The 18,075-nt window shown below is 42.1% G+C and overlaps 1 protein-coding gene across 2 annotated transcripts in view; it reads left to right on the forward strand.

Moving 5' to 3' along the window:
- Nucleotides 1–7,818: 7,818 nt before the first annotated feature.
- MAP6 (microtubule associated protein 6) overlaps nucleotides 7,819–18,075 on the forward strand; it is a 65,434-nt gene continuing 55,177 nt past the window's right edge. The window contains exon 1 of one of the 2 annotated variants that reach the window (XM_077298738.1): nucleotides 7,819–9,152. In XM_077298738.1, the coding sequence (XP_077154853.1) occupies nucleotides 8,389–9,152 (764 nt within the window). In that variant the 5' untranslated portion in view covers nucleotides 7,819–8,388. Of the gene's footprint in view, nucleotides 9,153–11,589; nucleotides 12,540–18,075 lie in introns of those variants that run through there. The other variant, XM_077298739.1, reaches the window with a different exon arrangement.

Below are 18,075 nucleotides of genomic sequence, written 5' to 3' on the forward strand. Positions count from 1 at the left end.
GCAATGTGATAGAAAAACCGCAAATTCCCTCATGGTGTTGTCTGAACGGACACCTGATTTGATGCAATGTGATAGAATCCTGACTAGAAATGAGAGGAAAATTCATAGACGCCGGAATGGCTTGTGCTACTACTGTGGTGATTCTACACATGTTATCTCAGCATGCTCTAAACGTATAGCTAAGGTTGTTAGTCCTGTCACCGTTGGTAATTTGCATCCTAAGTTTATTCTGTCTGTAACTTTGATTTGCTCACTGTCATCTTATCCTGTCATGGCGTTTGTAGATTCAGGTGCTGCCCTGAGTCTTATGGATCTCTCATTTGCTAAGCGCTGTGGTTTTATTCTTGAACCATTAGAAAATCCTATCCCTCTTAGGGGTATTGATGCTACGCCATTGGCAGAAAATAAGCCGCAGTATTGGACACAGGTTACCATGTGCATGACTCCTGAACACCGCGAGGTGATACGTTTTCTCGTTCTACATAAGATGCATGATTTGGTTGTTTTGGGGCTGCCATGGTTACAGACCCATAATCCAGTCCTTGACTGGAAGGCTATGTCAGTGTCTAGTTGGGGCTGTCGTGGTATTCATGAGGATTCCCTGCCTGTGTCTATTGCTTCTTCTACGCCTTCGGAAGTTCCGGAGTACTTGTCTGATTATCAGGATGTCTTTAGCGAGTCCAGGTCCAGTGCACTGCCTCCTCATAGGGAATGTGACTGTGCAATAGATTTGATTCCAGGCAGTAAATTTCCTAAGGGAAGACTGTTTAATCTGTCGATACCTGAACATACCGCGATGCGTTCATATATCAAGGAGTCTCTGGAGAAAGGACACATCCGTCCGTCTTCTTCCCCTCTTGGTGCGGGATTCTTTTTTGTGGCTAAAAAGGACGGATCTTTGAGGCCTTGTATTGACTATCGGCTTTTAAATAAGATCACTGTCAAATTTCAGTATCCTTTGCCGCTGTTGTCTGACTTGTTTGCCCGGATTAAAGGTGCCAAGTGGTTTACCAAGATAGACCTTCGTGGTGCGTACAACCTTGTGCGCATTAAGCAAGGGGATGAATGGAAAACCGCATTCAATACGCCCGAAGGTCATTTTGAGTACTTGGTGATGCCTTTTGGGCTCTCTAATGCCCCTTCAGTTTTTCAGTCCTTTATGCATGACATTTTCCGGAACTATCTGGATAAATTTCTGATCGTTTATCTGGATGATATTCTGGTTTTTTCTGATAATTGGGACTCGCATGTGGAGCAGGTCAGGATGGTCTTTAAAATTTTGCGTGAAAATTCTTTGTTTGTCAAGGGCTCAAAGTGTCTTTTTGGTGTACAGAAGGTTCCCTTTTTGGGGTTCATTTTTTCCCCTTCTGCTGTGGAGATGGACCCAGTCAAGGTCCGAGCTATTCTTGATTGGACTCAGCCCTCGTCAGTTAAGAGTCTTCAGAAGTTCTTGGGTTTCGCTAACTTCTACCGTCGTTTTATCGCTAACTTTTCTAGCATTGTGAAACCTTTGACGGATATGACCAAGAAGGGCTCCGATGTGGTTAATTGGGCTCCTGCTGCGGTGGAGGCTTTCCAGGAGTTGAAACGTCGGTTTACTTCGGCGCCTGTTTTGTGCCAGCCTGATGTCTCGCTTCCCTTTCAAGTTGAGGTGGATGCTTCAGAGATTGGAGCAGGGGCCGTTTTGTCGCAGAGAGGCCCTGGTTGCTCTGTTATGAGACCTTGCGCCTTTTTCTCTAGGAAGTTTTCGCCTGCGGAGCGAAATTATGATGTGGGCAATCGGGAGTTGTTGGCCATGAAATGGGCATTTGAGGAGTGGCGTCATTGGCTCGAGGGTGCTAAGCATCGTGTGGTGGTCTTGACTGATCACAAAAATCTGATGTATCTCGAGTCTGCTAAACGCCTGAATCCTAGACAGGCCCGCTGGTCATTGTTTTTCTCCCGTTTTGACTTTGTTGTCTCGTATTTACCAGGTTCAAAGAATGTGAAGGCCGATGCTCTTTCCAGGAGCTTTGTGCCTGATGCTCCTGGAGTCGCTGAACCTGTTGGTATTCTTAAGGATGGTATTATCTTGTCAGCTATTTCTCCTGATCTGCGACGTGTGTTGCAGAGATTTCAGGCTGATAGGCCTGATTCTTGTCCACCTGACAGACTGTTTGTGCCTGATAAGTGGACCAGCAGAGTCATTTCCGAGGTTCATTCCTCGGTGTTGGCAGGTCACCCAGGAATTTTTGGCACCAGAGATCTGTTGGCCAGATCCTTTTGGTGGCCTTCCTTGTCTAGAGATGTGCGGTCATTTGTACAGTCCTGTGGGACTTGTGCTCGAGCTAAGCCTTGCTGTTCTCGTGCCAGTGGGTTGCTCTTGCCCTTGCCTGTCCCTAAGAGACCTTGGACACATATCTCCATGGATTTCATTTCTGATCTTCCGGTGTCTCAGGGCATGTCTGTTATCTGGGTGATATGTGATCGCTTCTCCAAGATGGTCCATTTTGTTCCTTTGCCTAAACTGCCTTCCTCTTCCGATCTGGTTCCTGTGTTTTTCCAGAACGTGGTTCGTTTGCACGGCATCCCTGAGAATATTGTGTCAGACAGAGGATCCCAGTTCGTTTCCAGATTCTGGCGATCCTTTTGTAGTAGGATGGGCATTGACTTGTCGTTTTCGTCTGCTTTCCATCCTCAGACTAATGGACAGACGGAGCGAACTAATCAGACTTTGGAGGCTTATTTGAGGTGTTTTGTCTCTGCTGATCAGGACGATTGGGTGACCTTCTTGCCGTTAGCTGAGTTTGCCCTTAATAATCGGGCTAGTTCCGCCACCTTGGTTTCGCCGTTTTTCTGCAACTCTGGTTTCCACCCTCGTTTTTCTTCGGGTCATGTGGAACTTCTGACTGCCCTGGGGTGGATTCTGTGGTGGATAGGTTGCAGCGGATCTGGAATCTTGTGGTGGACAACTTGAAGTTGTCACAGGAGAGGGCTCAGCGCTTTGCCAACCGCCGCCGCGGTGTGGGTCCCCGACTACGTGTTGGGGATTTGGTGTGGCTTTCTTCCCGCTTTGTTCCTATGAAGGTTTCCTCTCCCAAATTTAAACCTCGTTTTATTGGTCCTTACAAGATATTGGAAATTCTTAATCCTGTATCCTTTCGCCTGGATCTACCTGTGTCGTTTGCTATCCACAACGTGTTTCATAGGTCCTTGTTGCGGCGGTACGTTGTGCCTGTGGTTCCTTCTGCTGAGCCTCCTGCTCCGGTGTTGGTTGAGGGCGAGTTGGAGTACGTGGTGGAGAAGATCTTGGATTCTCGTCTCTCCAGGCGGAGGCTTCAGTACCTGGTCAAGTGGAAGGGCTATGGTCAGGAAGATAATTCCTGGGTGGTCGCCTCTGATGTTCATGCGGCCGATTTAGTTCGTGCCTTTCACGCCGCTCATCCTGATCGCCCTGGTGGTCGTGGTGAGGGTTCGGTGACCCCTCACTAAGGGGGGGGTACTGTTGTGATTTTGCTTTTTGCTCCCTCTAGTGGTCATTAGTGATTTGACTCTGGAGCGTCTGTCTTTTCCTATATCCTCACCTGGGCCGTTAGTTCAGGGGCGTTGCTATATAAGCTCCCTGGACCTTCAGTTCAATGCCTGGCATCGTTGAAATCAGAGCTAATCTGTTGTGCTCTTGTCCTCTGATCCTGGTTCCTGTTTTTCAAGCTAAGTCTGCTTCTTTGCTTTTTGCTTTTGTTTTGTTTGGTATTTTTGTCCAGCTTGTTCCTATCTGTATCCTGACCTTTGCTGGAAGCTCTAGGGGGCTGGTGTTCTCCCCCCAGACCGTTAGACGGTTCGGGGGTTCTTGAATCTCCAGCGTGGATTTTTATAGGGTTTTTGTTGACCAGATAAGTTATCTTGCTATATTCTGCTATTAGTAAGCTGGCCTCTCTTTGCTGAACCTGGTTCATTTCTGTGTTTGTCATTTCCTCTTACCTCACCGTTATTATTTGTGGGGGGCTTGTATCTTGCTTTGGGGTCCCTTTCTCTGGAGGCAAGAGAGGTCTTTGTTTTCTTCTCCTAGGGGTAGTTAGATTCTCCGGCTGGCGCGAGTCATCTAGCGATCACCGTAGGCATGATCCCCGGCTACTTCTAGTGTTGGCGTTAGGAGTAGCTATTTGGTCAACCCAGTTACCACAGCCCTATGAGCTGGATTTTTGTATCTTGCAGACTTACACGTTCCTCTGAGACCCTGTCCACTGGGGTCATAACAGGATCCACCATTCACAATAGGTGATGTCACAGCTCACCTCCTCCTCCTCCTGTACAATGACTGCTAACACCTCTATATACAGTAGATAACAGAGGATCCACCATTCAAATAGGTGATGTCACAGCTCACCTCCTCCTGTACAATGACTGATAACACCTCTATATACAGTAGATAACACAGGATCCACCATTCACAATAGGTGATGTCACAGCTCACCTCCTCCTCCTCCTGTACAATGACTGCTAACACCTCTATATACAGTAGATAACAGAGGATCCACCATTCAAATAGGTGATGTCACAGCTCACCTCCTCCTTTACAATGACTGATAACACCTCTATATACAGTAGATAACACAGAATCCACCATTCACAATAGGTGATGTCACAGCTCACCTCCTCCTCCTGTACAATGACTGATAAGACCTCTATATACAGTAGATAACACAGGATCCACCATTCACAATAGGTGATGTCACAGCTCACCTCCTCCTCCTGTACAATGACTGATAAGACCTCTATATACAGTACATAACACAGGATCCACCATTCACAATAGGTGATGTCACAGCTCACCTCCTCCTCCTGTACAATGACTGATAACATCTCTATATATATATATAGTAGATGACACTGGATCCACCATTCACAATAGGTGATGTCACAGCTCACCTCCTCCTCCTCCTGTACAATGACTGATAACACCTCTATATACAGTAGATAACACAGGATCCACCATTCACAATAGGTGATGTCACAGCTCACCTCCTCCTCCTGTACAATGACTGATAATACCTCTATATACAGTAGATGACACAGGATCCACCATTCACAATAGGTGATGTCACAGCTCACCTCCTCCTCCTGTACAATGACTGATAACATCTATATATACAGTAGATAACACAGGATCCACCATTCACAATAGGTTATGTCACAGCTCACCTCCTCCTCCTGTACAATGACTGATAACATCTCTATATACAGTAGATAACACAGGATCCACCATTCACAATAGGTGATGTCACAGCTCACCTCCTCCTCCTGTACAATGACTGATAACTCCTCTATATACAGTAAATAACACAGGATTCACCATTCACAATAGGTGATGTCACAGCTCACCTCCTCCTCCTGTACAATGACTGATAACACCTCTCTCTATAGACAGTAGATAACACAGGATCCACCATTCACAATAGGTGATGTAACAGCTCACCTCCTCCTCCTGTACAATGACTGATAACACCTCTATAGACAGTAGATAACACAGGATCCACCATTCACAATAGGTGATGTCACAGCTCACCTCCTCCTCCTGTACAATGACTGATAACACCTCTATATACAGTAGATAACACAGGATCCACCATTCACAATAGGTGATGTCACAGCTCACCTCCTCCTCCTCCTGTACAATGACTGATAACACCTCTATATACAGTAGATAACACAGGATCCACCATTCACAATAGGTGATGTCACAGCTCACCTCCTCCTCCTGTACAATCACTGATAACACCTCTATATACAGTAGATAACACATGATCCACCATTCACAATAGGTGATGTCACAGCTCACCTCCTCCTCCTGTACAATCACTGATAACACCTCTATATACAGTAGATAACACAGGATCCACCATCACAATAGGTGATGTCACAGCTCACCTCCTCCTCCTCCTGTACAATGACTGATAACACCTCCATATACAGCAGATAACACAGGATCCACCATTCACAATAGATGAAGTCACAGCTCACCTCCTCCTCCTGTACAATGACTGATAACACCTCCATATACAGCAGATAACACAGGATCCACCATTCACAATAGGTGGTGTTACAGCTCACTTTCCCCACCTCCCTTCACAATGATTTTTGCACATGCTCATTAGATACTTTAATACGATTGATGAGTCAGAGTCTTTTCATTGCTGTTAATGTACATGTGAATTTCCTAAAACAATGGGAAGTTACACTCTAAAAAAGCCCTAGTGGCCGGTGTGCGTATTGCAAAATTTATATTCATTACTAAGATAGTGATATGAAAAAAAATATTATGTAACACAAAAACCTAATTGAATTAATAAGTAATTTTCTGATGACATGTTCCCTTTAATACCAAATGTAGCACAAGACTCCTCACATAAATGGAGCCTTCCTATAGGTTTATACATGTATAATATTTGCTCAGAATATCATTATCACAGATTATTGGCTGTGGTGTAAGTCGGATGTTCCCGGTCTATATTCTGTATGTCGTGCAGCATTATAGATTTCAGGACCACGGAGGCCGGACAGCGGCACAGACACCGGTGGGATTGTAGAAATCATTCACCTCCTTCGATGACAATCACTCGATCACATTGATTAACAATTCAGATGATTGGATAAAGAAGACATCATCTGCTGCGAAGATGAGCGGGAGGTGAATATTCGATATTTTATCCTCTCGCGGAGTCTGTATCTGTGCAGTGCAAACAGGTATAGAAGAAAAGTTTGCAATTTCCTTTAAGATCTTGGGGTATTGGGTAGATATCAGTGATACCTTCTCCCACATTAGGCATTTCATGGCTATAGGGGTCAGTGATAAAACAGAATTGGTCACAGGGAACTTATTCTGCAGCCTGTGCTATGTACTGTGATACATAGAGGATGTAGAAGCCAAACAGTTCAACATTTTTAATTAAACACTATTGTAAAAATGTTGCCATAAATGCATTGATTTAAAAGAAAAAGTGTCTAAAACCTTTATTTATGCCTCCCTCTAACTTTAGATGTGGGTCGAAGGATAACTATTTCCCTTTATCCCATGCCAATCAGCTGTGATCACGGCAAAAATATTTATTAAAACTAGGTCTAAGGAAAAATGGGGACGATAAGGTTACTGCTTTAAATTTTCAAAAGCCCATTGTATATAATCAGAAATAAAAATCTCATTGATTAAAACCTATAAATCTTCCCCAATATTTGTACTTTGCAAAAAAAAATTGTAAAACTGGTTGCAACAATTGCAATAAATTATTTTCCAAGAGTTGCCCTGTGTAGAAATATTGTATCTTTTTTTTTCAGATTAGTAACAAATTTAAATTAAATTATTACTTTTTTTTTAGAAAATTAAGAAAAAGTATCAAGCTTGCACATATAGACCCTCGTCCTTTGTGTGTCCACTGTGAAGAAACATTGTATCATTTATGGAATCATACTTTTTTCTTCTTCAAATTTGCACAATCCTTTGTGTGGAAAATCATCTATGTAAATTCCACTCTTTGTCGGTGATGACAATAAATATTTGATGTCATCGTTGGAATGACCGTCACTTAGATGTGTCGCTTCCATCGGAGACAGTTAATGTTCAGCCATAAATAATTCACGCGGTGGCTCCTTCACCCGAGTGGAACCTGCCACAAAGCTTTCGCTAAGTGGAAAGTGACAATGGGGGGTAATGAAATCCATCTGCTCCCCGCCTGACCCCCCTCCAGACAATGAACAGTTAACAAGCTGCAGTAACAAGCAGCCTCCTCTCCATTCATTTGAGACGTTGACTTGCGTGCTGACGAAGGAGCCATCTCTCTCCCAGCATCTCTCCTCCTCCGATCCCCCACCCCATCAGCAGCAGCAGCAGCATTTAGGATGCAGATACCAGGGTGGGTGGGACCACTTCCTGCAGAGATCTTGCTTTCTGATTGTGGCAGGGTCTCACTGCCAGGATTGCAAGGAAACACCACACGTTCTGGTTGTGGGTGTGGAAGGGTTGTCCACCAGGATTGACTTCAGTTCCTGCATCATCATGCCATAGAGACACTTGCAGAAAGTGTTCCATGATTGAGAAGAGGAAAGGAGACACCAGATCTTTACATTCCGGTTCTTGGTCTTTGCATTGACCATACAAAGCCGTATAAGGGCAACCATGAGAAGAGGTTTATCTGCGACATGACTTTGAAAAAAAAACACCCAAAAATATATCTCTGGAGTTGTCATATCCGGTGAGAAGAGCACTGTCGACATCTGGCTGGGCAGTCTCCTGGAAGGAGACCATCAGGACTAAACTGTTACTATTTCTACGTCTTGCAAGGTGGGTGGAAGGGAAAACCCAGAGTCTTCATTGTAGTTTGTAAGAGGCTCCCTACGACTGTCAGGGTGGAGACTATGGCATGGCCCTGTATTACCAGGGCATGCTGCATTGCCCGTTTCTGGAACCAGTTAGATAAGGGTGACATTGCTGTTCCTTTGGTCTTCACCAAGTATTCGGAGGTCACCGAAGGAGGTCAACAACACCATGCTCACCTTCAACAACCGCAAGCCCGTCATAGTACATATGCCGTTGAGTCACAGCCTGCCCAAGTAGAGGCAGATCATGGTGCTGGGTCTACCAGAGACTTGTCCCACCAACCAGGACCTGGTCATAGCAAGGAGACATCAGGTTCGGTCATGCGTCAGGATTACAAGCACTGGAATGTAAAACCAGAGGCGAGCTGCAAACCCAAGAGTGAGTATCAACCCTCCGGAGCTCCTTTCGAAAGAGAGACGCAGTATCAGAAAGATTTCAAAGCTTGGCCCATACCTCGTCGTGGGGACCATCCATGGATTCCAAAGCCTTCTCCAGGCCTCACTGCCCCAACAGCCTCAAGTGCTGCCAAAATGAAAAAAACACCAGTAGCCTTACCAGAGAAAAGGGCAGAGGAACCACCGAAGGTAGAGTCTACAGAAATGGTGGTTCCCAAAGTCAAGACCTCTGTTACCTTCAGCAGCGTGGCGGATATACAGTCCGCTCATAAAGAGGTCGAAGAAAAGCGAAACAGGGAGAAGTCGCCATCTACAAGATGGTCCATGGAAGGCCTGAGACCAAGGGATGCCGCCGATATACTCAACAGGCAGATCAAAGAGGAAGGAGGAGTGGGCACCTCGTACAGGTCAGCAAAACTATTTTTGTATCAACTTTTTGTATCTCTGGGCCACTTATGGTTATATCAAGTCTTAAGGCCCAACTCAAAATATCACCCATAAAAATCAATCCGAGAGTAATTCTAACAAGTCAGGCTAGTAAGACAAACGCATGAATGATGCTTCTGCAGTTGCTATTGAAGCTACTTGCAAAATACATTTTTTTTGAATGACGATAGTTACTTATTCAAAATAATATTTCATCAATATTTCTAAAAAAAATTAACTTATCTTAAAAAATATATATATTTTTTCTGCTTTCATATATAAGAATTTGATGCCCATTATCCCATGTGTCTCCTTGTCTAGTAAGGCACAAAGCCAATTAACTATTAATTATTAACTCGCCCTTTATTGTCCTTCTCTTCTGTGAGATGATATTTTGTTTCCTTATGCAGATATATAATATAGAGAAGAACAAAAATATCTCACAGGTCTGCGATATGTCAACATCTGATTTATTATTTATATTTTTGGCATTTTTTAATAATGGAATTTCCAATATTCTTTTTTTTAGACAATAATTTTCCAACAATAGTTAGATTTTTTAAAACCAAAAGATTAAAAAAAAATAATTTACTTGCAATCTAGCAGCCATTTTCCTATGGATCTGATTTCATTTCTTAAAAACTTAATTTAATGTAGCATTTTATTTACATTTATTTTTAATTCATACTTCATTTACATTTTTGTTTTTTACTATTTATTATTGATTTTATTACTTATTTTTTATTAGAATTTAGTGATTAAGGATAGGATTATTTATTTTAATGATTTATAATTTTTTTACTTATTTTTTTACTATTATTGATTTTATGACTTCTTTTTTATTAGTGTTTTATGACTAATGATAGGATTCTTTTTTTTCTATTAATATATTTGTTTATTTTTTTACCATTTTTAATATTCATTGTTGATTTCATTACTTATTTTTTATAAGTGTTTTATAATTAATATAGGATATTTTTTAATTCTATTTGTTTATTTTTTACCTTTTTTGTACTATTTATTACTAATTTTATTACTTACTTTTTATTAGTGTTTTATGACTAATGATAGGATTATATTTTTTTCTAATTATCTATTTATTTTTTACCTTTTTTTGTACTATTCCTTATTTTTTTTAATTATTTTTTATTAGCGTTTTATGACTAATGAGAGGATTGTTTTTTATTCTAATTATATATTTGTTTATTTTTTCCTATCTTTTTCCTATTTATTACTTATTTTTTACTAGTGTTTTATGATTATTGAGGATTATTTTTTCTGTAATTACATATTTATTACTCTTCTTCATAGAGTTGCTTTTTTTAATTACACAAAAAAAAGAGAAAAGCCTCCACCCCTATGGATAATCTCCCCTCCTCGCCCCCCCCCCCCCCCCAAAAAAAAAAAAAAAGTAACAGAATTAGTAGAAAGAAAGGGCATTATTCCATTATAGCCCCTGTACACATTAGGGAATATTTCCCAGTTCATTGTAAACATGTCACAATGGCTCCCTAACAACCAATCAGCTATCAGGATTAAGCAGCTACTCCATGCAAAAACAATACCTATTTTTTTATTAAATAAAAAGTCAACATAAAATTATATAAATTCTGAATTTTGCTTTAAATTGAGATGAGAAACTCATTTTAAAATGTAACAAAAAAATGTAAAAAATAAAAATATTGAAATTGAATTTGCATGCACGGAGCAAATGGAATAAGATGCTAAGTTTGAGATGATCGGAACCTGCGTGAATCAATTATCATCGTTATGAATGGGTGTAAGAAGATAATCAGGATTAATTAAATCCTGTAGATTAAAAAAAAAAAGGAGAAAAGCGATGTAGGGTTTGCAATGTCAGAGATGTGATGGGCACTGTCCGCAGACTCTGGTGCTGAAATCCCCCCTACTGGTGGTAAGGAGTATTGCAGAGGAGATAATAAGGTTTCCTACACCAGCCATGGAATATGCACAGGGTCTACTGTTCGTTGTTGGTGGATTGGTAATGGTGGATACTATGTAATCATGGACTAGACGAGTGCTGCACCCTCCGCGCCTCTTGCAGTGTTCAGCCGTCCAGTGATTGGTGCATGTGCCCGATGTGGTGTACCTGGCCATTAAGGGTTAAATGCACTGCACTCGCCCCCCTCCCTCCTTCCTTCCTTCCTCGCTCGCCCTCCTTTGATATTACATTTTAGGTGCTGCATAGTGGAGATCTTTTTTTTGCCAGCATTACATTCTCCTCCCCCTCTCGCTCTTCTCACTCTTCTTTTTCCTTGGCATCTGGGGATGCAGAGACCAAGGTGGGTGGGGTCCTCCCTTTTCGAGATGTTCGCCGGATTTCTTCGTCTTCTTCTTCTTCCGACTACGGCTAGAGGTCACTTGATGCAAAATTATTAACCTTTACTAATCAAGAGGCATGAGACCGACCGCCGGAATCCTTCACTCGCTACTCGCCTTGTAGATCCACCGAGAAAGGAACAACAAAAAAAATCTGTTTACACTTGGAAGGGATCTACAAGATTTTTTTTTTATATCTTAAGGAATTTTTGGCTTCCTCGTTCACCAGCGACAGAACTATCTGCAAGGAGCTATAATTAAGAAAAAAAAAATAAGATACTCATTAATTGGGAGAGAGGAATTCTCAAGGTTGTTAAAAAAATGGCATGGCCTTGTGTAACCCGGGCGTGTTGCATCGCCCGCTTTGGGAATAAACAAGACAAGGGGGACATTGCCGTCCCTTTAATGTTCTCCAAATATTCGGAAGTGACAGATGGACCTCATCTTAGCCAGCCACCACGCCCTGGGTCTGCTGCCATAGAAACTCAGCCACCGCTGGCAGATTCCTACTATGGAGGCCAGTCTAGGTCATCCAGGGACTACTCCAGGAGATTGGAGTCCACCAGGGGTTCGGTGATGAGACAAGATTTCAAACCCTGGAAAGCAAATCCCGAGCAAAGCTGCAAACCGAGGAGTGAATACCTGCCCTCCGAAGCTCCTCTAGAAAGGGAGACCCAATACAAGAAAGATTACAGGTCATGGCCAATCCCTCGTCAAGGTGACCATCCATGGATTCCGAAACCCATCCAAGGTCCGGTCTACATCCCTCCCATCGAGGATAGAAAGAAGAAAGATTTCATGGGTTCTATCTTACCACCTGTGGAGAAGAGGATAATTGACGCCGAAATAGCCGGGAGGGTAGCCATCGCCTATAACGTCACCCCGGAGATTTTGGTATCGGTCGTAGAAGAAAGTAAAGTCATCCAGCACCGAGAATTGTTAACCAGTGCCAATCCAACATCCAAGGAGGCAGTGAGCCCACTGCAAGGTCCAGGGATGGAGGACCACGGAGCAAGGTCCTCATACAGGTCAGGCTGGTGCTCCTTGGAACCTTCGGAGACGTCCGATTACAATGTTTCATTCATTAATGTCAATATTTGGTTGTATCGAACGGCGGCTGTTGATTTTAGGCTGTGTGCACACCTTCAGGATTTCTTGCGTTTTTACCGCGTTTTTGGTGCGTTTTTTTGCGGATTTTTCTGGAGGTTCCCAATGCAATAATATAGTGGGAAATCCGCAAAATTAATGAACATGCTGCGTTTTTTAACGCGATGCGTTTTTTTCGTGGAAAAAAAAAATGCACCATATGCACAAAAATTGCGGAATGCATTCTAAATGATGGGATGCATAATGTATGCTTTTTTTTCGCGTTTTTATAGCAAAAAAGCATAAAACCCGTGAAAAATCTGCAACGTGTGCACACAGCCTTAGATTATAATTCTCCGTGCATGCAGATATCAGGGTCTTATGCATGATATTTTCTGAAGAATTTTTTTTAACTTTATTTTTTTTCAAAATGTAGTATACTGTATATTTAAAAAAAAATTAACTAAATCTATAATTACATTTTAAAATATCTTTAATATAAATTTTCATTTTTTTTAATAATTGTAAATATACATATAGAATTATTTTTCTTTTTTTAACCAATGTGCTGTATATTGATATAAAATGCTACTGGAAATTAGCGATCCCTACACCCTGAGCCTTACGTATCTAACCCGCAGATTAAAGTGATTTTCCAAAAATCTAATTTTTTTTTTTTTTTAGATTGATGCATAATTATATATTTTCTTTATCAATAATAACATTAATACAAAATCTTCCTGTTTTCTCCCTGTGGAGAGTAAGGGGTTACATCACGTCATCCTTAGGGATGTCATGTAGTGCGGTCATGTGACCTTGTCACGTGACTACATCCCTATGGATGACAATAGCTCTGCACCCATGGGGGTTTATAGAGGGGATGGGGGGCACGGATCACATAGTGTTTAATTTTGTATTCATTTTTTATTCTTGGAAAACCCCTTTTTCCATGGTCAGCTATGTAGAAAAATGGCTGCCACAGTGAAGGGAGGACAGCCTGGCTATTACTTATATAAGGGACCTGTCTTGGGTGTCATGCCTTGTTAAATAGTCCTATATTAGATGTAATTTTATCATTATGACTTTTACTGGAATTTTGAATTTCTAGCCAAGGATGTGGAAAAGAATAAACCCATAATTTTCCCATAATGCACCATTTAACAAGACCCGCCCACACTAGAGGAAGTGTGCAGGCTCTGACTGCTGCAAAGTATCATGGCCCGGAATGTTCAGACAATGGACAGGACAAATAGATACGTTTCTGGTCCAATTTCACAGATGTCGCTTTTTGATGCAGATGATGTCATCGCGGCGTCCTATGATATTAGCGACGCTGTCCCTTTAACTGCAGCAGATAGCGTCACATATTATTATTACACATCTAATTAATGATCCCCGATTATGTGGCTACACCCGACCGCGGCGATTAATGGAGAAACGGCTCTGTTGTTATGTTACGGAGAAAACTACACCAAGACCGTTACCACGGCAACAGCCAATCAGAGCGCAGCTGGGTAATTTTCATTCTACACTCAATTACTGGAAGGGAAGAGGAAAAAAGGTCGTGGGAGAATCAGGAAAGATGTGAATACAGAGAACAAGATGGATGATGGATATCACTCGGGAAAGGTTCTGTGTCAGGCCGCCGTCACACTAGCAGGATTTGGTCAGTATTTTACATCAGTATTTGTAGCCAAAACCAGGAGTGGAACAAATTGAGGAAAAGTATAATAGAAAACCATGCACCACTTATCACCCACTCCTGGTTATGGCTGAGAAATACTGAGGTAAAATACTGACCAAATCCTGCTAGTGTGACGGCAGGCTGAGAGATGAAATTGTGCTTACCTTGTTCATGGAATGAATAGTATTATTATTATTATGAAGTTTTATTGCCGGACGTCATGCCTTCATTTTTTTTACTTGTATTTTGCGATCTGTTTGCTGGTGTATCCGGAGGTCGGCACCCACATTGGTACTGTTATGTTTTTCCTGGATAGATAGATAGTAGATAATAAATAATAGATAGATAGATAGATAGATAGATAGATAATAGATAGATAATAGATAGGTAGATAGATGATAGATAATAGATAGATAATAATACATACATGATAGATAATAGATAGATAATAGATACATGATAGATAATAGATACCGTAGATGATAGATAGATAATAGATAGATAGATAGATAGATAGATAATAGATTGATCGATAATAGATATATAGAAGGATAGATAGATAGATAATAGATAGATAATAGACAGATAGATAATAAATAGATGATAGATAGTTAGATAATAGATAGATAATAGACAGATAGATAATAGATAGATGAGAGATACATAATAGATAGATAGATAATAGATGATAGATAGATAATAGATAGATCATAGAGAATAATAGATAGATACAGTGATGTAAGAGTCCAATGGTCCCTTGAAGATTTAGATACTATAAAGAGATGTCTGTCCCCCCATGTATTAATGTCCTCCATCCTGGGCCCTTTCCTATAATAATGTCCCTCATCCTAGTCCCCTTCCAGTAATAGTGTCCCCTATCCTGGTCCCTTCCTAGTTTAATGTCACCCGGTCTTTGACTACTTCTCTTCCACAGACTGCGCTAATGCCAATAGCTGACTTCGGCGAATCCACCACTGGCCGTGCGTGACGTCACTGCCATGTACCAACCAAGCCAACATCAGCTTATGGCTTCTGATTGGTTCCACGCTCACCAACATCTGCATCAGTGAAAGTCCAGATATCAATGACTACAGGAAAGATATCATCACTTCATAGAAACTGACCATGTATCAGAGTGTACAGAAAGACTACAGACTGGCTCCATGTCTAGAGAAACTCCCGGACCTCGTAGACCACTAAATTATGAGCCAGTATAGACTCAGTGCCCCCAATCTGGGCATCGAATCCAGCTGGCACAGACAGAGCTACAAGCCCAGGTAGCAGTGCCTTTAGTAAAGTCCAGTGCTGATCAGATGTATGGAGCCTTGTAGCGTTCTAGAGCCTATAAAGTCATATGTGTACATCCCCATGTAATAATGTTCCCTGTCTTGGCTCCTTCTTGTAATAGTCTCCCCATCCTGGGCTCCTTCCTGGTATAATGTACCACATCAAGGTATAATGTCCCCATTCTGGTATAATGTTTCCCATCATAGTATAAGGTCCCTCTATCTGGTATGTGTCCCATTGTAGTATAATGCCCCCATTCTGGTATAATGCCCTCCTTTCCTGATTTAACGTCCCCATCCTGGTATAATGTCTCCCATGCTGGTATAATGCCCCCATCTTGGTATAATTCCCCCATTCTGGTATAATATCCCCCATTCTTTTACAATATCCCGATACTGGTATAATGTCCCCATCAGGGTCGGCTCCAGGTTTTGATGGACCCTGGGCGAAAGAGTCCCGGTGGGCCCCTTTAACACATACCACAATTCATAATGCACCTATACGGCAGAGAAATATAGGTATATTACAATGCCAAAGATTTCACTTACTTCTTACATTACATGAGTGATATCTATTGTGCATTCTACATTAGCTCAGAAACCGGACAGTATAGTCCTCTATACAGAATAATGAGCCCCATATATTGCCCCATATAGTATAATGGCCCCATATAGTGCTCCATACAGTACAATGGTCCCATATAGTGCTCCATACAGTATAACTGGCACCACATAGTCCTCTATACAGAATAATGAGCCCCATATATTGCTCCAAACAAAATAATGAGCCCCATATATTGCCCCATACAGTATAATGGCCCCATATATTGCTCCATACAGAATAATGAGTCTCATATAATGCTCCATACAGAATAATGAGTCTCATATAATGCTCCATACAGTATAATGGGCACCACAGAGTGCTCCATACAGAATGAGCCGCATATATTGCTCCATACGGAATTGACCCCATATAATGCTCCATACAGTATAGTGAGCCACATATAATTCTCCATACAGTATATGATGGGCTCCATCTATTGCTCCATATATAATGGGCCTTACATAATGCTCCATACAGTAGATGATCGGCCCCATACAGTATACTGAGTCCCATATATTGCTCCAATGGGCCCTATATAATACTCCTTACAGAATGGGTCCCATATAATGCTCCAAAAATAATTGGCCCCATAAGATGCTCCATGTATAATGGGCCCCATATAATGCTCCATATATAACTGGCCATATAAAATGCTCTATATATAATTAGTCCCATAAGATGCTTCATATATTATTGGCCCCTTATACTGCTCCACATTCAATTGGCCACATAAGAAGATGCTCCATATTAAATTGGCCCCATATAATGCTCCCTATAGAATTAGCTTCATAAGATGCTTCCTATATTATTGGCCCCATAAGATGCTCCATATAGAATTAGCCCCATATAATGCTCCATATATGGGCCCCTTCTGATGGTCCCCATATATTGCTCCAAATATATATAAAAAAAAATGAAATACTCACCTCTCGTTGCGTGTCGCTTCTCTGCTCTGGACTCCTCACCGTCGGCGTCTTCCTGCTCTCTGTGCTGCGACTGCTCAGGCAGAGGGCGCGCACTGGTGACGTCATCGCGCTCTCTGACCTGAACGTCACAGTCAGAGGATGGAAGACGCTGCAGCGCTGGAACCGGGAGAGGTAAGTATCGCAAGAGCCGGGGCCCAGAGCAGGCGGGGGCCGGCACCATAGCACGCCAGTGTCCCCGACCGCGAGTGGGCCCCCTGCCTGCTCAGGGCCCCGGCACTTGCCCAGGTGCGCCGGGTGCTGACGCCGACCCTGGTCCCCATTCTGGTAGAAAGCCCCAATCCTGATATAATGCCCCATCCTGATATAATGCCCCATCCTGATTTAATGCCCCTATTCTGGTATAATGTCCACCATTCTGGTATAATGCCTCCACCTTGGTATAATTCCCCCATTCTGGTATAATATCCCCATCCTTTTATAATATCCTCAATTCTGGTATAATGCCCCCTTTCTGATATATTGTCCTCATTCTATCATAATGCCCCCATACTGATATAATGTCCCCATCCTGGTATAATGTCTCTATTCTGGTATAATGTCCCCATCCTGGTATAATGTCTATATTCTGGTATAATGCCCCCATCCTGATATAATGTCCCCATCCTGGTATAATGCCCCCCCATCCTGGTATAATGCCCCCCATCCTGGTATAATGTCCCCATCCTGGTATAATGCCCCCCATCCTGGTATAATGCCCCTCATCCTGGTATAATGCCCCCCATCCTGGTATAATGCTCCCCATCCTGGTATAATGTCCCCCATCCTGGGCCCCTATCATTCTTCTCAAGCACATTGTAAAAATAAACAAATGATTCTACTCACTTTCCCCCACTCCTATGCCACGTGGTGACCTCTTCTGTAGCCGCCGCAGGAGCTGGCAGCTGACTTTGGTGCGTTGGCATGGACAATGCATGATGC

Source organism: Ranitomeya variabilis, chromosome 3 (assembly GCF_051348905.1).
Source record: "Ranitomeya variabilis isolate aRanVar5 chromosome 3, aRanVar5.hap1, whole genome shotgun sequence".
NCBI lineage: Eukaryota > Metazoa > Chordata > Amphibia > Anura > Dendrobatidae > Ranitomeya > Ranitomeya variabilis.